At 38.7% G+C, this 25,491-nt stretch overlaps 1 protein-coding gene across 2 annotated transcripts in view; it reads left to right on the forward strand.

Annotated features, from left to right (window-relative positions):
- The window catches only part of INVS (inversin), a 123,153-nt gene that overhangs the window by 3,725 nt on the left and 93,937 nt on the right, over nt 1–25,491 (forward strand). For both annotated transcript variants that reach the window (XM_064443157.1, XM_064443158.1), the window contains exons 2-3: nt 6,241–6,410; nt 13,878–14,044. In XM_064443157.1, coding sequence (XP_064299227.1) covers nt 6,305–6,410; nt 13,878–14,044 — 273 coding nt within the window. In that variant the 5' untranslated portion in view covers nt 6,241–6,304. The remainder of the gene's footprint in view (nt 1–6,240; nt 6,411–13,877; nt 14,045–25,491) is intronic.

Below are 25,491 nucleotides of genomic sequence, written 5' to 3' on the forward strand. Positions count from 1 at the left end.
GAACACAGGCAAGGAAGCCTTCTAGTAGTGAGGAGTTCTAGTATGTGCACTCAAGGAAACCAGCATCAACTATGGTGATTGCGACTGCTCTATCGAATGCCTCTGGGTTAAAGTCAAAGGGGTCATCTCCAAGCAGGACCTCACAATGGGCATCTGCTATCGACCTCCTAACCACGATGACAAAGTGATATTTGGGGCACTAAAGCAAGCTTCTGGGCAACAGAACCTGGTCCTGATGGGGGACTTCAACTACCCAGACATCTGCTGGAAGAACAATACAGCAGCTCGCATCCACCAAGTTCCTGGAATGTATAGAGGACTGTTTCCTGATACAAATGCTAGATGTGCCAACCAGGAAGGAGGCGCTGCTGGACTTGCTGTTCACAAACTGAGAAAGCCTGCTTTGTAATATCTCGGTTAGTGATAGCCTTGGCTGCACTGTCCACAATATTGTGGAGTTCGGGATCCTGCTGAGTGTGCTGAAGGTCAGCTCTAAGACAAGGGTTATGGATTTTAGAAGAGCAAACTTCAGTGCACTCAGGGCTCATTTGGGAGGGATTCGATGGGAAGCCTCCATGGAAGACAAAGGAGCTAGTGAGTGCTGGGAGTTCTTCAAGAACTCTGTATTGGAAGCACAAAGCCAATTTATCCCCTACAAAGGAAAGGGAAGTAAGCAGAGCAAGAGGCCCCCATGGCTCAACCATGACCTCCTGGGTCAACTCAAATCCAAAAGGGAAGCATACCAGAGATGGAGAAGTGGAGGATTATCCGTCGAGAGCTACAAGGGCATTGCCAGAGTGTGCAGAGATGCAGTTAGAAAAGCAAAACCCCAATTTGAATTGAAACTGGCTGTAGACGTGAAAAATAACAAGAAAGGTTTCTTCAGACATGTCAACCATAAGCAGAAAAAGAAGGAAAACATAGGCCCACTGTTAAACGGAAAAGGACAGTCAGTCACCAATGATGCTGAAAAGGCAGAGGTCCTCAACATCTTCACCTCTGTCTTTACCAACACTGTAGGGTCCCAGGCTTCGGGAACAAAATTGCTGATTGATCCAAACACCGACCCACCATTGGTGAAGGAAAAGTTAGTACATGAATTACTACAGGAGCTTGACCCCTACAAATCAATGGGCCCTGACTCCATCCACCCAAGGGTGTTGAGAGAGCTGGCTGACATCATTGCAAGGCCACTCTCCATAATCTTCGAGAAGTCATGGAGAATGGGGGGTGTTCCGGAGGACTGTAGGAAGGCAAATGTCACCCCTATCTACAAGAAAGGCTCGAGGGAGGATCCGGGTAAGGCCCATCAGCCTTACTTCAATCCCTGGGAAAGTTATGGAACGAATCCTCCTGGGGGCCATCACAAGTCAAATGAAGCGTGTGAGTGGGAAAAGCCAACACGGCTTCACTAAAGGCAGATAGTGCTCGACAAAGCTGGTGGCCTTCTATGACAAAGTGACTTGCCTGGTTGACATGGGGCGGGCAGTGGACATTGTCTACCTGGACTTCTCCAAGGCCTTTGATACAGTCCCCCACAGTCTCCTCCTGGAGAAATTGATGCGTTATGGCCTAGGCAAGTGGTCTCTGCAGTAGGTGGGGAACTGGCTGACAGGCCACACCCACACAAAGGGTGGTGGTAAATAGCTCTTTCTCAAACTGACAACCTGTCACTAGTGGAGTCCCCCAGGGATCAATATTGGGCCCAATGTTATTCAATATCCTTATAAGCGATCTGGATAACGGCATCAAGTGTAGCCTGATGAAGTTTGCAGATGACACCAAGCTGAGTGGGGAAGTAGACACTCCAGAAGGGAGAGCTGCTCTGCAGGGAGACCTGGATAGGCTGGAAGAGTGGGCCAGCAAGAACCTTATGAAATTCAACGAGGACAAGTGTAAGGTCATGCACCTGGGAAAACATAATCTGGGAGTGCAGCACAAACTGGGATCCACCTGGCTGGAGAGCAGCTCTGTGGAAAGGGACCTGGGGGTCCTGGTGGACAGAAAGCTCAACATGAGCATGAACAGTGTGCTGCTGTGGCCAAGAAGGCCAACAGGATGCTGGGTTGCATCAAAAAGGGCATCGCCAGCAGAGATAAAGAAGTCGTCATCCTGCTCTACTCAGTGCTTGTGAGGCCACACCTGGAGTACTGTGTACAGTTCTGGTCCCCACTCTACAAAAAGGATGTGGACAGGCTGGAAGGGGTCCAGAGAAGGGCCACCAAGATGATCAAAGGACTGGGAAGCTGCCATACGAGGATAGGCTGGGAGAACTGGGTTTGTTCAGCCTTGAGAAAAGGAGGCTTAGAGGGCATCTCATCACCATGTACCAAGGGGTAGCTATAAAGAAGATGGAGACTCCCTTTTTGCAAGGAGTCACAGGGAGAGGACAAGGGGGAATGGACACAAGTTGCTCTTGAGGAGGTTCCGATAAGACACCAGAGGAAAATTTTTCACAGTGAGGACAGTCACCCGTTGGAATAATCTCCCCAGGGAAGTGGTTGACTCGGCCATGTTGGAGACCTTCAAGAGTCATCTGGACAGGGTGCTGGGCCATCTTGTCTAGACGGTGCCCTTCCTAGAAAGGTTGGACTAGATGATCCCTGAGGTCCCTTCCAACCTGTGATTCTGTGATCCCATGCCTTTCTAGTCACACCATTACTGGTTCCTGTAAGGGGAGAGGTTGGAAGGTAAGGAGTTCTGTTTCTTCGGACATGATGAACTCACTTGCACGGCTCATGAAAACTCAACCACGTACACCTCAGCAAAGGAGCGTTCAGTGACACAGTAAGCCATTGAAAGAAGTGGCGTAGCATGCACTTGGCTGTCCGAGGACAAGATGGAGAAGCAGCAAGTTAGATGCTAGTGTGTTAGAAGCTTTGTCTGCAGTTATTGTGTGGTGTACTTTAGATAATGTCCGAGTTATACCTGAGTGTTTTCACTTAGGGTGGATGCTCTATATTGATGTGTTGCTGAGGAGATTTGCACAACCTCATGGTTCTGTATTTGTGCTTCCTCCTGTGATGTAGTGTGAACTGATACCATGATTGTGCAGATGTTCTTTGAGGAACTGATTAGATTTGCCATGAAGCTTCTTGTATTAATTTTCCTGTCAGCTCTCCAAGGAAGTTTGGAGCTTGTGAGGAAGAGACTACAATTATTTTAGAGTATTAAGTTGTATTTGATTTCTTTGTTTGTGAGTAAAGGCCTTTACATTTATTACTTCATGTTTAATATCCGCTGTAGAAATTTTTACTTCATTTTACACAAAAGTGAATGTTTTTCTGATATTTTAATAATATTTACCCCAACATTGATATGTATCCTTCTGCAATTATCTTAATGACAGCAGATGCTGTGTAGTAATCTATGAAATTTATGGAACAAATAAACCAAAGATGGCTGAAAATAACAATTGAAGCAAAATAGCTTCCTCTTGCTGTTTTCCAAGTGTACTATGATATAAATGTGGTACAGGAAAATGAGTCTATTTAAATTAACATGGAACAGAAGATGACCTGAAAAATTTCCAGAATTCAGCAGACAGCCTCAATGATACCTTTTTTTTTTTATTTGTGTGTGTATACAATTATTGTTTGCTCACCTCAGTTTGTTTTCCATTCCAAATATGAAGTGTGGTAAGAATTGAAAGTAGAAATTCAAGTGTTTGATACTTTTGGAGGAAATCAACAAGTTTTCAAGTGTGCAGGCCCTTCCTCATTTCTGAAATGGTGTGTAGACCCGAGCTGGTAATTATCAAGATCTTGAGGGAGCAGAAGTATAGTGTAGGTTGCAGTTCTGTTTCAGAGGAGGCTAAGGTGACAACTGTAGTGGTAGATGTGATCTAGGAAAGAAATAGCGAAGGGAGAATGCCATTATATCACTGCCTAAATCCATGTTTGCTCACATCTTGAATAACTATCTAGCCCTTTCCATCTCAAAAGGGCTAGAACAGAACAGTGAAAAGCTCCAAAAAAGGGCAATTAAAATGGTCATGCATACAGAAAAGCTGCTGCCTGGGTGACAGCTAAATAAGCTATGGCTCCCTCAGCTAGAGGAAAATATGATAGGGGATGATATGTTAGAAATCTGTAGAATAATTACTGATGGATAAGAAGTGTTTATTTACTGTCCCTTCCAGGATTAAGGGCCATCAGATGGCAAGATCCAGGGCAAGACAGATGAAAATAAGCATCTTGTCCACATGGTTGTGGCACAGAACAACTTGCCAGTGAATGTTGTGGATGCTTTAAGTTTGCATAATCTTAAGAGGAGATTGGACACATTTATTGCAGAGAAATTAATTGGAAAAAAAAACCCCAGAATTTGTAGAGCACTAAATACACAGAAACCAAGTCCACTTCAGGAAGTGACTGAACTAGAAATAATTGTAGGTTGGGAGAATATTTGGAAGAGCAGGACAAAATCATATTCATATATATAGAATCATAGAATAGTTTGGGTTAGAAGGGACCTTTAAAGGTCATCTAGTCCAACCACCCTGCAGTGAGCAGGCACATCTTCAACTTGATCAGGTTGCTCAGAGCCCCATCCAACCTGGCCTTGAACATTTCCAAGGATGGGGCATCCACAATTTCTCTGGTTGTTGCTGTACGCTTCTATGGGAGAACTTATCTTGGGCCGCATATCTCCGGGACACAGGGCTCTACCCACCCTGGGGACAGTGATGCACAGACATCAATATGATGGATACAAAATGTCTGTTTATTTAACTGCGTCACACGCTTATATAGATCTTGCGCTTCCTGTTCCTGCCACTCCTATGGGGAGGAGTCTATCTTTCCGTCACATCATGTGATCTTCCGGTCGCTGATCCCTGTCTATTCCCCTACAGGTCAACCTGTTACCAGTGTTTCACCACCCTCATCGTAAAAATTTTCTTCCTTATATCTAGCCTGGATCTACCCTCTTCTAGTTTAAACCCATTACCCCTTGTCCTATCGCAACAGGCCCCACTAAAAAGTATGTCCCCATCTTTCTTCTAAGCCCCCTTTAAGTACTGAAAGGCTGCAATGAGGTCTCCCCAGAGCCTTCTCTTCTCCAGGCTGAACAACCCCAGCTGTCTCAGCCTGTCTTCATAGAAGAGGTGCTCCAGCCCTCAGATCATTTTTATGGCCTCCTCTGGACGCGCTCCAACAGGTCCATGTTTTTTCTGTGATGAGGGCCCCAGAGCTGGACGCAGCACTCCAGGTGGGGTCTCACCAGAATGGAGTAGAGGGACAGAATTTCCTCCCTTGACCTGCTGGCCACACTTCTTTTGATGTGGCCCAGGATATGGTTGACCTTCTGGGCTGTGAGTGCACATTGCCAGCTCATGTCCAGTTTTTCATCCACCAGTACCCCCAAGTCCTCCTCTGCAGGGCTGCTCTCAATCCCTTCATCTCTCAGCCTGTATTGATACCAGGGGTTGCCCTGACCCAGGTGTAGGACCTTGCACTTGGCTTTGTTGAACCTCATGAGGTTCACATGGGCTCACTTCTCAAGCTTGTCCAGGTCCCTCTGGATGGCATCTGTCCCTCAGGCATGTCAATTTATATGTATATATTTATATATATGTATTTGCTCTGTTCTTTGCCATCTACCATTGGCCAATTTGAGAGCCAGGCTCCTGGTCTATTTCATTGTGGCTTTTCTTACACACACATTTTCCCATTTCTGTTCAGGTTTGAAGAACACTTATGATCTAGAAAGCTGATGTGATTATTTCAGTTATGCCAGTTTGTCAAACGAAAGATATTACTTCAATTTATAAACCTTGTCCTGCATATGTCCATAGACCATAACCTGTCTACCATAGATATCATTTACCATCATGGTAAAATATCACCAGATACCCTGCACTGGAGGAATATATCAAGTTGATACTTGATAACAAACTTCATCAGTTACTGAATTGAAACATGCGCACCAACACTCTGAGGAGCAGTCTGTTGTATTTGTAGATAAACACTATCCTACATGCAGAATTTTGCAAAGCTTATTGACTGAAATTTGCATTGAAGGCAACAGAACTGTAATATATATATATATCTCTCCTTAATGTAGGCTTTTTCTGGTTGAATCTTGGCTACAGATAGATTTAATCCATGTAATAAGAAATGTGTTTGATCTTTCTTGTTTTTAACAGAACAGTTTATTCTCTTCAGCATTGTTTGAGTCATTTTAATGACTAATTATAAAATTCATTCTATTTTATTGTGTTGGGTTTTTTTTTCCTAGTACTGAATTCCTACAAAAAATGTTGGTGGTGCCGATCTGACCTATGGTAATACCTTGAAAGAGTATGAATATTTCAGCCAACTGCCTCTTCAGTGGTTCCTCATTAGCATCTGAAGTGCATGCTGCTGCTGTTAATGGAGATAAAAGTACCCTCCAGAAGCTAATAGCAGGTAAATGTTTTCATTGTAGATGCATTTTGATTACTTCAGAACCGAAGCTTTTTGGTTTTGACTTAGTGCTCTGATCTTTAAGATACGTTTTCATTTCTTGATTATATGTATTTCTAGAACAAATGTAGTCCTGAAAATAGATTTTTCTTTCTTTTTACTATTGGTTGCCTTTGATTGGTACTTCTGCATGAAGTAAAGTAGAAAATTGGTAAGTGATACAACCAGAAGAATTATGCAGGACTCCTGTTTCAGGGAATTTGAAATTCTGGAGAAGTGCTTTGGGCTGAAATATTTTGGCCCCAAATCCTTTTTTTGAATCATTGGTATTGTGGGAAATTTGATAAACTGTTTTTTTACAGATTTATTATAGTTAATGAAGTCTTGTTACAGTATAGTATTTGGGGACAAAATGAGCCAGCCCTATTTGTTATTTTGATTGTATTCTGATACAATAAAAATGTTTTTCAAGACAAATTAAATGTAAGGAGAGAGTCTGGTCCTATCGAAGCTGAAGTAAAAAAACCAAAAATTTCCCATCCATTAAAAAGCCCAGGTTTTCGCCCTCCTTCTCTCTCCAAGAACTCTATGGCATTCCACATTAGTAGTGTTCAAAAGCAGTGTATGTTCTGTATTCCAAAACTAATTTTCATACATTTGGAAGGCTGTCATATATGTGATAGGTGAAAGCTTTGATTTTCAGAGTTTCTGATTAAATGCAATTCCAGCTGATACTGTAGAAGTTTTATTTGCTCAGCCTTTTTTGAAAATCCCATTCCTGGAGCTTGATGAAGGTGAAGGATTGTGAAATCACAGGAAACTATTTATACTATTAACTGTCAGTTTTAATGGGTGTAAAGGATTTAATGGTAATCGCATTAAACCAACAGTCAACTTTCCATATGTATCTTCTGCTGACCTATGTTGAAGATAAGATAGTAAACTATGTGGATCTATTGTCTAAGCTGTATAGAAAGCAGTAAATTTTTCTTCCTTACAAGGTATATCTGATTTTCTCAAAAGACAATTAGAACTAATTTAACTCAATCAGAAGAAAAAGGTTGAGGGAACTGACTTTATAGAAGCTCCATGGGTTGAAACAAATATTTTTTGTTGGGCCTTCGACTTTACTTTGTCATATGATGGCTCAAGCATACACCGATTGTATTTAATGCTATCTGTTAACTCTTGCAGAACATTTTATAAACAGAGTATGAGCAGTTGATAAGTAGATGCTTCTAGAACGCTGTGGGATGCAGCTACAAAGTAACTTTAAATACCTGGGTTTTTTTAAGTTCTCTGCCTGCATATGGAGGGGGGAAAAAAGTGAGCTTTCAAATCCGGGCTAACAATCAGAAGTCATAACAAAGAGGTTTTGCTGACTTCAGTATGTTTTTGCTCATTTCACAGCCAAAAGATGTATTTTGAAAACACAGGTACTTCTGTGTTGCTGATACACCTTGTCAAATATACCACAAAACAGCCATTAGAACCAGATATGAAAATCATTATTCTTTTTATGGCAATCATGCAGCAACAAAATCAAAATGCTATATGTTATTTTTACGTGGGAGAGAAAACTACATAATCCTTTCAGCCTTTGCTGTAATAGCAAAATTTGGCTTTTCTGCTTCGTCGTGTTTTGACAGGATATGACACAGACCTTACCTTTACCAGGGCAGGACCAAAAGAAAAATATAGCCTAGCAGAAGAAGAATGCATCAGAGTCATATTTTTAGCTGTTTACCAGGCACTGTAAACTTGATGCCAGAAGTAAATTGAGCAATTGGTGTTATTCACCAAACCTCAAGACTGCACGTAGCAGCAGCATCTAATTCAGGACAGTACTTGAGCATTATGTGTGTGCATGCTGGATTGCTTAACAACATTCTCCTAACACAGCTGAGCTTTTCATCTTGATTATGTGGCTAGTGGTATATGCAGTAACATAAAGTCTGACTTTTTCCTTCTTTTAGGCAGGGCTTTTTACCCCTAAATTAATTATGATTTTCCTCTTCCAGTTTCCCTATTCAGTTATTAACAGAGAAGGGGCATGGGGGCTGATTAAACAGTCTCTTAGAGCAGTCCCTCTAACCTGTTTAGTGATTATTCCTTCTCCCATCTGTAGTTTGATGGAGCATGGGTGGCTGTATGCGAACATATACATTGTATTTGCATATAATTAATGAGAATGGATGCCTGTGTAATCTGCTGCCCACGAGCCTATGATTTTAAGGGAACAGGTGTTTAAAATAATACAGCGTGTTCTGGATGCTGTGTTCCTTTTGACAGCCTGTACCAACAAGAGGCATAAACAAAATCAAAGGTAAGTAGACAAGAAAAAGGGCTTTGAAACAAAGTGTCCCTTTACGCTAACCACTACTGATGCTTAATTACAGGACTTTCTAAACTGACAATGAGTTAAATACCATGAAGCACAGTGCATGCCAAGTGTTTATTGTATAACCAATGCTCTAACAAAAGTGAGTTGTTAGTACTGTATCACATTGTTTTAGAATTGCATTATCTCAGGCTTTGGGGAATACGGTATTTTCTATGTTTTATACAACACTGAATGTGTCTTTAATTAACAGTTCTTCAGTGTTAAAACCCATCTGTATTATTTTAATCCTAGGCAAAAAGGGAACAGAAGTTAATTTTGTATTTGGAGGATCATTTCACGCATTTATGTAGAGTTTCAGGAAGATGCATGTAATTGTTTTAATCGTTTATGAGAACACAACTATGTGTATAATAGTCACTACACTGAAGTGTCTGTTCAGTCCAGCTCCTCTTTCTAAAACCCTTACAATGTATCACTCGCCTACAAGTGCTTCTAAAACTCTGATACGGTGTTTCATTGTAAACATTAACTGTAGATTCTGGGTTGCTAATACGCAGTTGCATGTTTTGTTTGATTCCCTGCTTTTCTCTTCCATGTTCTGCAATACGGGAGGTTGAATAAATCTCAGATCAGATATTACAAAAGGCAAGATTCTTGCAAGTGACAAAAGATGGTCTGTCTTTTAATAATTAAGCAGAATTCATGTCCTCCTCCTGCTCCTTCTCCTTTTCTGGTTTGAAAAATGCATAGAAATGTTAGAGTCTGATGTGACTGCTTGTACAGACTGTGAGCAAGTGATGAGGTATGAATATGAGAGTTAAATTTTGGAATTGGGCAGCTTGATTCTGTAGTGTTCGTGACCTTCATTGGCAACAAGCTTATGAAATGCATAATCTGGGTGGGGTAAGGATGGTCCTGAAAGGGGAGGGGTCAGACAAACTTCTTTTCTTGCGCAGGTATGTTGAAGAAAATTTAATTTTGCCATGGCACATTTTAAGTACATCAATATGCGAATGTTTAGAAGGCTATCTGTGCTTTCTTGATTGCAGAAAATAATAATTTACTGTAACTGTGAGGTCCGCAAGGTGCTGTGGTTATTGTATTTCATGGAGTTAGTCCCCCTGAGCACCTGGTAGTTGATGTAGTAGCTTGTAGCCCTTGTCCTGTCTCTTACCCTGAGCACAGAGACACCCTTTCAGGGCAATGCCCACAGAAACTTAACCATTCAAAGGGCCTTACAGAGTCTTGTAAGCAAATGAAGCAATATGAAAAAGAAACCTACTGTTAGCCGAAGATAGTTTCCTTCCCTTAAAAAAACAGCGCAGCAGCTTCGGGCAAATCGCTGGCATCAGGTTTTTAAGATCTTGCTCATTTTTCACTCAGACCGTCTGCAGTCATGGAAACTCTTTGTCATCAGTTACATCACTCTTTGGGAGCTGTACATGAAATTAGATGTTTGTTGCTCTGCTTGGCTGGGTTGTACTTGAGCTTTAGGCCGGTTTTGCTCGGCTTGACCTTACCCATTTCATTCTTTTAGTCTCTACATTCTGTATATCCTCTGACATTATATAACAGAAAGGGAACTTGGAATTTAGGGAGAGGGATTAGTTTTGTACACTGCTGACTTAAGAACAAGTGTTGCATGAGCATAAGCCATGTGCATGTGTCTTATTGGGAGAAATGCATGTTTATGTATTTCTTTTTAAAAATATATGTGATTGTGTAAGTCCCATCATCTTCAACACATTTAAGATGCTATTGAGGCCGTGTTAGTGCTGAGCAGTAGAATATGGTTTAGTGATGTCTAAATTATCAGACCGACCTAATACTGGAAGAGCACCTAACTATACTTAGCTAATTAAGGAACTGGCTTGTTGACTGAGAGCAGTGCCATGTTAAATTATGCTTTGGACCTCCAAATCTCTATGTTGCTGCACAGGACTGTGTGGTTGGTCATAACTGGCTTTGATGTTTCTGTGCTATGCTCTATTGAGTGGAAAAAGCGTTTATTGTTAGCCTAAAATATTGAGATATAAGACATCGACAGTTTCACAGTATGTATGTATAACTTTAAAGATACTTCTTTCTAATAGTGGAGGAAAGAATTATCTTGAAACTGCATCCAGTTTGCAATGGAATTGTAATACTGTGAAATGAAAGTCTAGCAAATGTTTTTACGAGTTAGGGAAAATAAAAATGTTTTAATTCCCCTGTGTAACTCCTATGTTACATTTTTTATTTTAGGCATTAAATTTATTTATTATTATATATTAGAAATATTTTTAGAAATATTTCCTAATGGCCATGTAATTAATTAAACAAGTGACATTATTGTTTAGTAAATATTACAACTTTCCATTTTTAGTAGAAGTAAAGAAATATAGGCTTCAGTAATGCAAATAAAAGGACAATAAGTAAATATTTAAAGACAATACATGACCTTTTTCCAGATAAAATGTTGATAAAAATTAGAATATTAACAGTATCAAATATGTACATAATGTTAGTAAAAATTATATTACCTTTTTTTTTTTTAATGTCAGAATGTAGTTACATATACCAGGACATAAATAATAAACCAAACATATTTCAACCAAATACATTTCAACTTACACAGCTTTTAACTGCCCTTTAGTAAAATTGCAAATTATTTTTTTAAAGTCTTAAAAATTACTTTTAAGTATGCTACCAAAAAATTAAGCTTTTTTGATACCTTTTGTTTCGATGTGAAGAATAATGAATAAGATATATCCAATACTTCACCTTCTCTAATTCTAAGCAAAGTTTGGACCAGATCCTTATGCAGCTTTTATGCAAGGTCCTACAGAAAAAACCCCACCTGTATAAATTTACAAATGTAATTTTCTATTACTGGATTTATTATTTGATTTCTATTCAGTATAATGATATACTCTGGTCATTTATTTATTGGAAAAAAATCAAAACTCAGCTGTTATGCTCATTATGAGGCAGTTTCTAAAGCTAAAAATGAGGAAAAGCTGACAACGTTATATGGAGTTTCCAGTGGCTTATCTACAGAAGGTGGAATCGTAGCTATTCTGTTTCTTCATTTATGTAGTAATACAGTAGAAAAAGGTAGCATCCTATTCAAACCTAAATAAGAAACTATAGCACTAACATTTTATTCCTGTCCATCTGTCCAGACAGTGGCGGTGTGTGTGATGTGCTAAAGGAGATCAGAGTGTCTGGACTGACAGGAACACAATAGTAATGAAAGTTACTGTCATATATTTTGATCAAATGGCTATAGAGGATGTGATCCTAAAACTAAATTTTTAGAACTCCGTAACGGACTGGTAACAGAAATTTTGGTGAACCCAGAACAGAACCAACTCTTGAGTTGCTCTTGACTGCTGTGTAGGACCTGAACTAGTTTTACTAAGCAAGATTTTGTAACTCTTGACCAGAGTATACACGGATAAACAACAGTAGCCACTATAGTTGTGCACTCTAAAAATGGTGAAGCACATGAAAAGGAAGATGTTTGCAAAGATTAGTCTAAAGAGTAAGTTCCTTGTTTGCAGTGTGAAGTGAATGCAAAAGCACTTAAAAGTAGTAGTTTAGGAAGGTCAAAAGGGAAGCAAGCATGGTTAAACAGCAGTATAACAGTGGGTATTAAAAGCAAGAAGGTCTTCTTCAAAAAACATAACCTGTGTCTGAGGAAGGTAGATGCAGGTCAGTAAAATACTTTTTTAAAAATTTATTAATTTGCTAGGGTAATAAAAATTAATTATAAAACTAGTGGATTGTCAAGGTGAGGGGGCAGTCAGAGGAGACAAGGCCATGGGTGAAGAAGGAGGAAAAAATTTCTATATCTGCATTCACAGAAGAGGTTGGAAAGGTTCCTAAACTGTTTATTACAGAGCAGAAAGAGTGCAAATCAGTTTCTAAGGAAGAGAAGGTGTTACAGAGTTAATCATGAGAACGACATGATATTCACTCAAGAGTTTTAAAGGAACTCGGAAATTGAGTGAGTGATGAAATGATTGTTCTAACTGGCAATAAATATCCTGCTTAAAAGTGTTTTTTTCTGAGAGGCTTGGTTGATAGGGAACAAATATTAATCTTCGATATTCCCCTTGATTCACATTTAATCTGTTTGACTCTTCTTCTGGGTGAATCAATAGAAATTATAAATGAGAATACATTTGCTGGATATGTAAATAAGTATAATATGCTGCGGGAGAGTGAAAGTTGTGTTTGTAAAAGAGAGGCATGCCTCTGCTGGAGTTCTTTTGAAGCATCAACAATCATGCAAACAAAGGACTATTTAAAAAGAAAAATTAATTTACCTGTTAAAATTCAATGTTCCGTAAATAATGGTAATGACATTGCTACGTGGGAGATGTATTTAGGGTTGGGATGCGTTGGCACAGTTGATACCCATTAATTTATAGGGACTAGCTTCTGTGTACTGACATAATAGAAATACGAAACTTGGTAGTGGAGGATGCATACTGGCTTGGGTTTTGGGGGTTTTTTTGGCTGTGACTAGGAATACAATGTTTTGATTTTTTTATAGGACCTCAGACTTCTTAATTAGCTTAATTGCTGCCTTACCAACTGTCTCAATTCAAGTCAGCTTGAGAAGTATTTTAGTAGTTTCCATATTGGCACTATGAAATAAATAATGGTATTGATGTAATATTGACTTGTTTATGCTTTTTAAATAAATGTTACTGTAAGTAGGCTTCAAAGCTTGTTTTAGTTACAGTGTTCATGGGTTTCGGAAGGACTCTTTGGCTTACTTGCTGTGGATATTTTTTTAATGTAATCTTTGCAGTGAAGACCTGTAAAACTATTTTTAAAATATTTATAATTATGCTGCTGCAGGGTGTTACTGGTGGTAGGTGTATTTGTGGAACTAATATTTTCTAAATGTACTTTTTTCTGTAAATATGTTTTGAAATGTCCTATAAACGTCAATAAAAAGAGAGTAGAAAGTAGTAGCTTTGGGTTTATCTTATACTCCTTTATTTTGGTCACTCTATTCATTTATAATAAGTAATACTTTTAATTAAAGTACCCTTTTAATAAAAAAGTGCTGCTCTTAGATACTTATAGATTTGTTTCATGTGATTTTTTTTTAATTTCTTTTTTTTTAGGAAACTCTGAGCTCAAAGATAAAGAAGATCAGTTTGGAAGAACTCCACTTATGTACTGTGTATTGGCTGACAGGCTGGACTGTGCAGAGGCATTGCTGAAGGCTGGAGCCGATGTTAACAGAGCTGATCGTAGCCGAAGAACTGCCCTTCATCTTGCTGCACAAAAGGTAATTACATTAAAAGTGCTCTGCCATTGTATAAATTTGTGACATTCACAACAGGTATAAAGGTGATTTCACTGTCCTAAGTAAGCATGTTGTATCTTTAAAGGCTTCTGTTATTGTAGAGGCAAAAAATGCTATGAGTCTTTTAAAAACTTGGCACATCCCAAAGGAAATCTTGGGAGGGTTATTTTTTAATGTTTTTACTCCGTGTATTTGTTGCTGTGTGCAGAGACAATATAATCATTGTTGTTTTAAGAACCTGTACTTTCTAGGAAAAATAGTCCTTGTCTATTTTGGGATAGCCAGTTCTAAGTAAAGACTAAATTTTGTACACTCTGATACTCCTTAGGATGTTACCATTAATTTCAGTGGATATAAGGCCATATACTGTTAATTATTAATGCTGTGTCTGAGAATTTCAAGGGTAGGGAATACAAAATCTTTTCCAGGAGTAGGAGGGAAATGCATTACTGTCTGTTTTTCCTTCTACAATTTCAGTCTATATTATTGTCCAATTACATTGTCCCACTGAAGAGGTGCTAAAGGAAGTATTCAACAATAAAATAAAAGGTCATTTAAAGTGTAACGTCAGAGCTGAAATAAATTTTGAGCATGTTTAGAGCTGGGGGAAGTGTCTACAGTTACAGGAGAATGACCAAACTGCTGACAGGAGAAGGAAAAAAAGGTGGGTTGGCTAGCTAACGAAGAAGGTTGAATTTATAAACTATGAAAAAGACCCCACAGAGAAGATTAAAAACTCAAACTGAAAGGAACAGGTTTTTTATTTACTATTTTACCTTTTATAGTATGTTTAAAACTGTAACTGCTCAAAAGTTAAAGTTGTTTTGACTATCTAAACTGTGTCTTTTGTACCAGTTAGAGTGCCCACCATGATTTTTGTAGCAAACCGTTTCTATTTGTCGTAACTTGTCCCCTGTTCATAATCATTCACATTGTTCAGATGTTCTATATTCTTTTTAATATACACTGCATTTTATTTTTATTTATTTTAGCTAGATTTACATAAAGGTAGTTATAGTATGGTTACAATATGTAGTAAGGAAGTATATATGCAATTGAATAGAGAACCGTTTGGGAAGATTATAAGATGACATTGTTCAGTTACACTTGCACGGGAGTCCATAAGGGCTGTGTGATCTGTGTTACTGCATCCCCTCTTGGGAATTAAGTGTTCATTTAATATTTTAAATTTACAAATTCCTTAGGTAAAAATGTTAACTATTAAAAACTAGTGTGAATGCATTCTTGAAATGTGTACAGGAATTTTTAAAAAAAAACAACCCTACATTACTTCACTCCCATCGTAATTAGTTACAGTAGGTTATAGCTGAGTTGAAATAGGCTAATTCATCTATTTGGTTACATACCACAACACCCTGATAAAATATTTCAGTCATCATCATAACCGTGTCTCTAGTGTACCAGGGTTAACTTCATATTTATAAGTGACCAGCTTACAGTGAATATTGTTGTTTCCAGGATAGTTATTTCATAAACATAACAATGTCAGAGACTGAAAAATTGCTGTCCAATACTATACTTGCCTGGTGTTCATACAGGCTTTAGATTTTATGACCTGATAGACACATGAAGATTTTAATCATACTAAAATCTTAATTTTAAAAATTACATTTTCCTCAGGTTTTTAAAATACATTTTAGCATATTAAAACAATATAAATTCTTTTTTTAATCTTTGTCTATATGTTCATATTGTGGATATATGTACTGCAGCTATTCAAGCCAAGAGGTATTTTGCCTTGGCATAATATCCATTTACTGCATGTGCTCTCCCTTTCCTTTATGTCTTGTTGCAAACATGAAAGGGCAGTTTGTACCATGTGATACCTGGACCATCTTAAATGTGTTTTCATTTGACAGTGCAGCTGAAAAAAAGGTACTGTATTTACCTCATGCTGTTTTAGTAGATTTTATGCAGTCACCCACTTATTGCCACTTATTGTGTAATGTACTAGATAGATGTGATTCCCCCATAGCCATGTAAGTGCTTGTGCCATCATAGTGCCAGGGTAGCAAAAAGTGGTCAGTAGGCAGCCCTTGCAGCTGCTTTGCATTCGTCTCGCTGCTTAGCTGTCCTGTAAAACTGCACTCTGTGCCTTCTGAGCAGTTACTTGCTACTGATGTCAGCTTACAAAATTAACAATTCATGTGTGTAAAATTTTGCCTTCGGTCTTGTCCTTATTAACATTTTAAGATCTAAATTTCTATCATTAATGCCTTCTGCAAAATATATAAAATGAAAATTCAGAACAACTTCATGTTCCATGCAGTTTTGGTTTTGGCTGTTTAAATAATGTTTTGCAATCTTATTCCTTTCTTTCTACTTTTGATTTATGTTCTTCTCTAACACAAGGGATAATTGTTATTTTTCTTTCCCCGAAGTAAAAAACCCAAAGTTCCTTCAGTAACCAATACTGAAAGTTGACTTTCAGACAGAAAAAGAAAAATGCTGTGAAATACCCTGTTTCAAAAGTTTTATTGTCATTAATCTACCAGGGCCACTTCATAGTTTTTTTGTGTTCAAGCTTGTGAGTCAGTCAGTCACTGTCCTGCGCTGTTTCAAAACAGGTTTGCATGACTTTCTAAGTCTCCATTCATTTATAGTCACAGAATGACAGTGTTTGGAGATTTCAGATTCCTAAATTGCACTTGAATTGCATCCTAATTTTCATTTTTTTTGGAGAGAGACATTAAGATTAATGCACAAACCTTTACATGCAACCGGTGAAGAGGCAGGAAAGAGAAGACACGCTTCCACACACATGTTCTCAACTAAAGCAGATGGATGTAAAATGCAGTTAGATTTCCTGAGTAGGAGCATTCCTCTCTAGGTACTAGAATTACTTTCGCCATTTTTTGCTGTCTCTTGGGAGTGCTTTTGGAACACTTACTCATCAGATCTCAGCATACATCCTGAGGGCTAGAGTTTGTTGCCAGAATATTTGAGTCTCTTCAGGTTATCATTCTACAGGATTCCTTTACATGTCCCTTTATGGATGTTCCTCTGAAACAGCCTTGCAGTTGATTTGACAAAAAAAAAAAATGGTCTCTGCTGTATTTGGGAGCCACAGAACTGTCTCAGAGGGAAAGAGGTTGTGAGAAGTTGTTCTTCTAATGCCAAACAGAAAGAATGATTTAGCCACCTTGGACAGAAGAAAGCTGAATGTCGTACTTCATGTGTTTAGATTCAAAATGGTGACTCCCACATTGGTAAACCTGGTTATGAAAAGAAAAATTGGTTTCATTCTCTATAGGACGCTTTTTGCCATTTGTCTGTCAGAGAATCTTGCAATACTTCTCTCCTTCAGTATCAGCTAAAACTATAGCCAATGTAAGGTTCTTTCCTTTATTTTCTCTCCAGCATCAAGTAACTGTGCTAAGGTATTGGTAGAAATGCCTACTCACTTGAGATGAAACTATCCTGGTTTTCTGTCTGGAGGCCTCACTGAAGGGCTAGCTAACTAAAACGACTGCCAGTTCATGTCTTTCAGTCCTAGTAAAATAGTTTGCAAGGGGGTATTTTTTTATCCTTGTTACGGAACAAACATTCAGAAATGTGGCATAGCACTGAACTCAATTATAAATCATCAAGATTTTGTAAAATGAATTAGGACTCTTAATTGCCTTTCTTCTCTAGGATGGATTTCTGGTTGAATAAGACTTAAATGAACAACTGTAACATCATTCCATTAACACTTACATAACAAGTTTCTGGCTACACCTTTGTGATTTACAAACCTGGCTATAACTGGTGAGTGTGTATATACATTTACATATGTGTGTACATGTATATATGTACATACCAGCTCTCTATTATTTTTTAATTTCCACCTTTCTGCAAGTTTTATACTTCCAGCTATTGTCTGCAGAAGAACAAACAACTTTTGCTCCGCATCATGTTTGTTATTACTGTTCATAAAGATTTTACTTAGTAAAAGCATTTCTTCCAGTCCTCCAAAATGCTAGCAATCACATACAGTGATCAAAATTCAAATCCTCATTAGGTGATAATACAGACGTTCTTCCTAAATTATGGGTAAAAATTACAGAATTACCCATATGGTCACACAAAACATTATCTGATATGATAGAGAGTCTCACAGTGCTTCCTTAATCCTTCATCTTTTCCTAACGGCATTTCTAGCTCCTTTTTAAACAGCTACTTTCTTATTTGCAGTTGTGTAGCTGATCTCCTCCTAGGTATTCTGGTGCACTCAGGTGCTTTTGCTTGTTGGCACACAAGTGTCCTAGGAGCCATCTTTCAGAACTCTGACTTATCAAAAATAGCTCTATTTTGCTCTGGGTAGCGATAAACAGTATCAGAATTTCTGCACTTGATATAAATGCTGTTCATAGTCTTTATCAAAAATATTTCTGACAGGCATACTGACCCATGCTATTCCATGTTCTTTCAGTTCCAAGGGTTTAAACATAGGTAAAAAGTGAAGGTGATCTGATGATTTCAGTATATCTAGGTCATCTTTACCAATCAATGAGGAAACTGAGGTCTCAGAACTCAAAGTCAGCATGTCATCCTTGTCTTGCCACGCTTCATCCAAATGGCTTTTTTCACTGGAGGTTGTCTATAAAGCAATAGTGACCTGGAAAGACATATCAGGTTCTTAACAAAGGCTTCTTGTAATCTCTCTGTCTCAGATTTCATTAATGTCACTCTGGAAGTAAGAGTTAGGATATTCCCTTACTTATTGGTGCACCTAGCTACCTTTCTTTGGTAGCAGATTAAGCAGATTAAGCATAAGTGTTCTCACACCTTTCGTTGCAGAAAGTTCCTGAAGTTAATAAGGTAGGCTCAGAAATTTTGCTGGTTAATCCTACCTGAAATAGCAACGCTTTTTGAAAACAACTATGGTTATGATAACCTTTACTGAGTGGTTACTTAATAATGATGTTCTTAAATGTTCCGTTTGGTGATAGGCATCCTTTGTATTACAGCTTTTAAGCTTTGCACATCTGTTGGTCTGGAAAAGATTCTTGGCATGAATAAGGAGCTAGAAAGTTAATCTCTGCTTAAATGTAAAAAATACATCTTCTCTTGAGGGAAAATATTTAAAATATACTACAATGCAATATGAGACAATGGGGTGAGAGTAATCTCAAGTAACTGTAGAAATTTATATTCCAGACATCTAAATCTGAGCTAGTAATCCAGATCACTTTTAGAGTTAATATATTTTAGGGTGCAGTTCATTCACCCTAAAGTGAAGGTGACTACTTTAGGACACACTGACTAGCTAACTCATCCTCTTAGGCATCTGACTGATGTAGTTTTTGATTTTGTCAATGTCTAAATTGTGACAAATGAATCTCAGCCAAGGCATACATTTTTTTAGCAAGTCATCTTTTTTGAATCTTCATTGACATGATCTTTTGTAGTATCTGTCTTTTCTTCATCAGCCTTATGATGGAGATGTTTCAGTCTTTGTAGGCAGAAGGCCATGTCAATGAAGTAATTTACCTGTTTTTCTTCTGGGGTTTTCTTCTGTTTCACTATTAAGGTAGAATGTTTTGGTCTTTCTTGTTAAAATGGACAGGTCTCCCAAGCAATTTTGAAAGGGTGCACACGCTTTAAGGAAAAAAAAAAATAATATTGAGAGGTCAAGTCAATTTCAGAAAATTTAAATTAAAAGCCAATCAAAAAAAAGGACCCCAAAACCTCAAACTGACCAGAAAATGATACAAAATATTGCAGGAGTGCGCCTGTGAAGATTGCCACAGGAGTTTCAGAGGACAGTTGTGACTTCATGAAGATAGATGTAATTTACTGGGAGCTGAAACAGTGACTGATTGCAACAGAAGTAACATCATTAACATAATTTGCCAGTGATTTCACACTGAGGAATTGTATTTCTATGTGGGTACAGATCATTTAATCTGGTAGAATTTAGATTATTGTGAAATCAACATGCTGTGGAGATAGATATGAGTACTGGGATAGCAGTTTAACTACAGACATTCATTTTCACTTGTAAGCATTCTGGTAGCAATTTGCTTCCAGTCCTAAATTGCAACTTGCTTAAACACCCATATGTGATACTTCTGAACAGAGATGTTTCTACATAGCCAAATTACCTGTACCTGATTTTTTCATTTATCTTCCATTAAGTAATTCCAGTTTAATGTAAGGAAAAAGCCAGGCCTGCTTCTTTCAGAACTTCTCACAGAGGATGCTCACTTATTAGCAACCTGTTTACTCTAGGGAGGTAACAGTCTCTGTGAATTCCCCAAGCACTGCCTTTTGTGTTAACAGGGACAGAAGAAAAAATTCAATACTTTTGTTGTTAGATGCTAATAATATGCACTTAGAATAATCTATCAGGATGCTTAACAGTTAGGAGGGTATTAATTTTGGCTTCAGGAAGATTAATACCAGCCCAGTGGGAAAATGTGGCTTTCATTATCTAGAAGTATTATATATTCTGTAGGTTATATTAGTTCTTTGCTGGCACAGTTATTGATAAATAACAGTACATCCAGGATGCAGTTAAGAATTTTGTGTAAAGTAGAAGAGTATATTTTAATGATCTTTAATTGTAATTTTTCTTAAACTAGAAAAAATGGTTGTTCTTTTATACTCAGCAGTAACTGTACAAGTAAAGAAGGGAGTAAGAAAAGACAGCCTGTGGCAAGGATAAGACATGGCAGAAAATTAGAAACAGCAGGCGGTCTTTAGTTCACTTATTTTATGAAAGCTTATTCCCAAGTCTTACCTGATGAGTACAGTCAAAGTAGTCCAAGAGCCCCCAAACCAGAATGTTATCTCCCCTTTCTTGTCCAAGTAAAAGATGTTTGTATTAAAAACTCCTAAATAAAACCTACCTAGGAGCAAGCTTATATATTTTTCCCTCACTACCTTTTTCAAGATGTACTTCTGGAGCTGTAGTCTCTCAAATTGTTCATAAGGCCTTATTTAAACTGCATAAAAGAGCACATGTGCTTCTAAGTTTCTTTCCTGATCTAGATCATAAAAATAAATAATCACAGTGCCTTCCAGAGATGATGGTGGTCAGTTCATGTTCTTTCTTCCCTAGCCTGGTAACCTTTTGCAATGTTACCCCTTTAAGTGAGAGCTCATAATGAGTAATCATATAGTAGGTTCATGAAGTATAAATGAGCTTTACATTCATTCTGTCATAATTTCAGGGGAACATACAGTGTGAATCTGAAAAAACCAAGGTGTGAAACAGGAATGATGGCCAAACAGCCAGAGGAGGTGATACTTTTTTACACGCAGGACTACAGTTTCCTCTGTGTTTAATTAAGTCACAGGCAATAACTGTGATACAAATGTTTTCTTTACTTTCCCAAAGGGTTCTTTCTAGTGAATGCAGCCTGAAGATGCCCAAGGGAAGGCGGCACAGTTCGTTGTATGTGATTTGTATGTGTTGTATTACAGATAAGGTGATCTAGCTACCAAAGGGTTAGTTCTGCCCATGGCCTTCCGCTGACCCCTTTTCACAACTGCAGAACTGCTCACTGTTCAGTGAGTCAACAGAAGATGAACCCTACAAAATAACAATTCATTTTCTGCCTGTTTAGCACAAGTCCTCATGTTCCCATATGCTTTTCACTATTGGTTGTGCTGATGCTACTTTTGACCTGAGCTTGGAACATGTTCCAAAAAATAATAGCATATGTTCCAAAAAATAATACAAGATAGAAATATCTTGCGTAGACCAGTGTTAGGTAAGCTCTTTTGCATGTAGCTAGAGAGGGAAATGATTGGTCTGAAAAGCTGGGAAGTCAAGCAACACTAGATATTATGAGAATGGTCAGAACACTGTCTTGTTCTGACAAGTACAAGTGTAGTTTGGGGAAATACAGGCCTGTCAGCCTGACCTCAGTGCTGTGGAAGGTTATGGAGCAGATCATCTTGAGTGCCATCATGCAGCATGTACAGGATAACCAAGTGATCAGGCCCAGTCAGCATGGGTTTAGGAAAGGCAGGTCCTGCCTGACTAACCTGATCTCCTCTATGACAGGGTGACACCCACCTAGTGGATGAGGGAAAGGCTCTGGGCATTGTTGACCTAGACTTTAGTAAAGCCTTTGACACTGTTTGCCACAGTGTTCTCCTGGAGAAACTGGATGCTCATGGTTTGGACAGGTGTACTCTTCGCTGGGTAAAAAACTGGTTGGGTGGCCAAGCCCAGAGAGTTGTGGTGAATGGAGTTAAATCCAGTTGGTGGCCAGCCACAAGTGGTGTTCCTTGGGACTCAGTTTTCAGGCCATTTTTGTTTGATGTCTTCATCAATGATCTGGACGAGGGGATCAAGCGCACCCTCAGTAAGTTTGCAGATGACACCAACTTGTGCGGGAGTGTCAGTCTGCTCGGGGGTAGGAAGGCTCTGCAGAGGGACCTGGACAGGCCGGATCGATGGGCCAAGGCCAACTGTATGAGGTTTAACAAGGCTCCATGCTGGGTCCTGCACTTTGGTCACAACAACCCCATGCTACGCTACAGGCTTGGGGAAGAGTGGCTGGAGAGCTGCCTGGAGGAAAAGGACCTGGGGGTGTTGGCTGACAGCCAGCTGAACATGAGCCAGCAGTGTGCCCAGGTGGGCAAGAAGGCCAAAAGCATCCTGGCTTGTATCAGGAATAGTGTGGCCAGCAGGAGCAGGGAAGTGATTGTGCCCCTGTACTCAGCGCTGGTGAGGCTGCAGCTCAAATACTGTGTTCAGTTTTGGGCCCCTCAGTACAAGAGGGATATTTAGTTGCTGGAGCATGTCCAGAGAAGGACAGTGAAGCTAGTGAAGGGACTAGAGAGCAAGTCTTATGAGGAGAGGTTGAGGGAACTGGGGTTATTTAGTGTGGAGAAGAGAAGGTTGAGGGGAGACCTTACTTATCACTCTCTACAACTAGTGGTAGGTTGTAGTGAGGAGGGCATTGGTCTCTTCTCCCAAGTAAAAAGTGATAGGATGAGAGGAGATCACCACAAGCTGTGTCAGGGGAGGTTTAGACTGGATATTAGGAAATGGTAGTTCATCAAAAGGGTTGTCAAGCACTGGAACAGGCTAACCAGGGAAGTGGTTGAGTCACCATCCCTGGAGGTATTTAGAAGATGTTTGGATGTGGTGCTTAGACACATGGTTCTGGTGAACAGGCAGCGTTAGGTTTATGATTGGATTTGATGATCTTAAAGGTCTTTTCCAATCTATACAATTCTGTGTATTCTGTGTATATTCTCCAACTTCCGAAATTCTATATCTTGATTCATTAGTGCATCACAGATGTGAAGGAGAGGGAAGGCTTTCCAAGTCAGTTATAATAAACATTATAGAGCAGCTTAATTGAAACTAGAAGCTTGGCAACAGTTTTGTTGGTATGGAGAGCTTGATTTGGGTACTTGTAAGATCAGTATGTGATTCTCCTATTTGCAGGCAATACATTTTCATTTTACACACTTTGTCATGTCTCATAGCAAGGCAAGAACGTGCACATTGTTGGTTGCTCATTAAGTGTAAAGTCACTATAGACATTTGGTATCCAGCAATTATCTGTCTCTACTGTCAAACTGTGGGTTAAAATCCAGACAGTTCTCTTGTCTGCAGAAGATAAAACTGTAGAAATACTGTTCTGCGAGTCAGGTTTCAGTTGCACAGCAGATACTAAGGCATCTGAATCTGATTTCTCACTGGTTTTATGTCAGTATGAAATCACATTTTAAGACAAGGTTATGCAGAAGATTTACATGCCATAGTAGCTCTTCTGACTCAAGATCAGAATTTCAGAGTAGCTAAAGATCAGACTCAGTCTCTATACAGACCACGTATGAATGTCTATAGGCTATGGCTTGTGTGAAATTGACTTCTAAATTATTTTAGAAACTGTTAGTTACTAAACTTACTTATTTTAATAAAACATGTTTGAAAATATTGCTTGTAATTTGTGGCTACCTTCCTGAATATACCTATTTTCCAGCAGTCATTTTGAGCATCAAAGGAATTATAGCATGGCTAAACAAATAACACAGCGTCTCTTATTGTGTTTGGGTAGGACTGGACTCTGAAAGAGAACAAATAGAGCTGGCTGAGGCACTATAATGCATTACACTATAAATATCTGACAGGTTTGCTCTATAGCCTGCTGTAGACAGAATGCTTCCATCTACTTCCACTCTTAATAGCAAAATACTATTTTTCCCCATTTAAAATAGTAAAAGCAAAAGCTGAAGGTGGATGAGGGAGGTTCAAAGAGAGAGGGTTTGCAGCAGGAGCACTTGTGGTGTTTTTAGACAAATGCTATATAGTAGAGTATAGTAGAGTATATGGGGTGGGCCAAGCGTAGTGCCTTCTCTTTTACGTGCACATGAAGCGGTGATCTACAGTTGCCTGGGGCAGTTGATGACTGGCAGACGTCATTGTAGCATCCATATTTTGAAGGATTTTGTTTTAATTGTGAGGGTTACAACCCCAATTTAAAAGTTGAACAAAGAATAAATATATCTCAGGTTTTTGTGAAGGCAAATGGATTAACTCTTGCTATAAAGGATGTTCAGGTATGATCTCAGGAAGGCATGTCTCCTGGGACACAACCTGAAAAACATAGTGGTGTATGATTTCTGATTCTGACCTATAATGTTGGAAAAGATTCACACTTACCAAGAACAGTGATCATAACCCAAATACTATAAACAAGTCCTGCAGAAGAAAACTAATAATAATGAGGGGGCCAACTCATGGGGTTAATAAGTCTAATTCTTACACAAAGATGTTTACAGATTTTTCTGATATGATTAGATATGAAGAAGAATAGTAATTTTTCTTCACTACTTGGCACCAGCTAGTTGTCTAGTATAACACTGGGGTTTTTTTAGCATAGTTAAAGATTAAAAAAAAAAAAGAAAAAAAAGAAAAGCTCTTAAAATAAAAAAAAAAGGGGGGAAAAAAGCCCAAATGAGAATACTTTTTATTACCTAGGTAAAACCAAATTGGGAGAGTGATATGTATTCCTTTCCTATGTAAACAAGGTATATGTTAAAAAGAATTAAAATCTGCTAAATAAGAACAGGCCATAGCAGTGAATATAACCTAGGACAAGTAGGAGGTTTATAATATAAGCAATAATGGAATTTTTCATGCTGGAAAACCTGAACAGTTCCTGAGAACGCTGCGGACTCGCTGTTGCCAGCATAGGCATAAATGTCTTTGTGTGAATAAGAGTTTGGAATGAGTGTGCTCCGTTCTCCTCCGTGGGTAGGGTTGGGCCAGGTGGTCTCCTTTGGCACAGGTAGGTGCTCCCGTGGGAGCTCAGTGTCAGGAATCCTGAACTAGTCTGGTTTTGCACAGGACAGACGGTATTAAAAATGGGTTTTGTGACTGTAAATGAAAATATATCTACTAAATGGTACACAAGATCATTTGAAAATGGAAATATTTGTCTCCTTTTTGC

The sequence above is a fragment of the Phalacrocorax carbo genome, chromosome 2, assembly GCF_963921805.1.
Source record: "Phalacrocorax carbo chromosome 2, bPhaCar2.1, whole genome shotgun sequence".
Taxonomy (NCBI): Eukaryota; Metazoa; Chordata; class Aves; order Suliformes; family Phalacrocoracidae; genus Phalacrocorax; species Phalacrocorax carbo.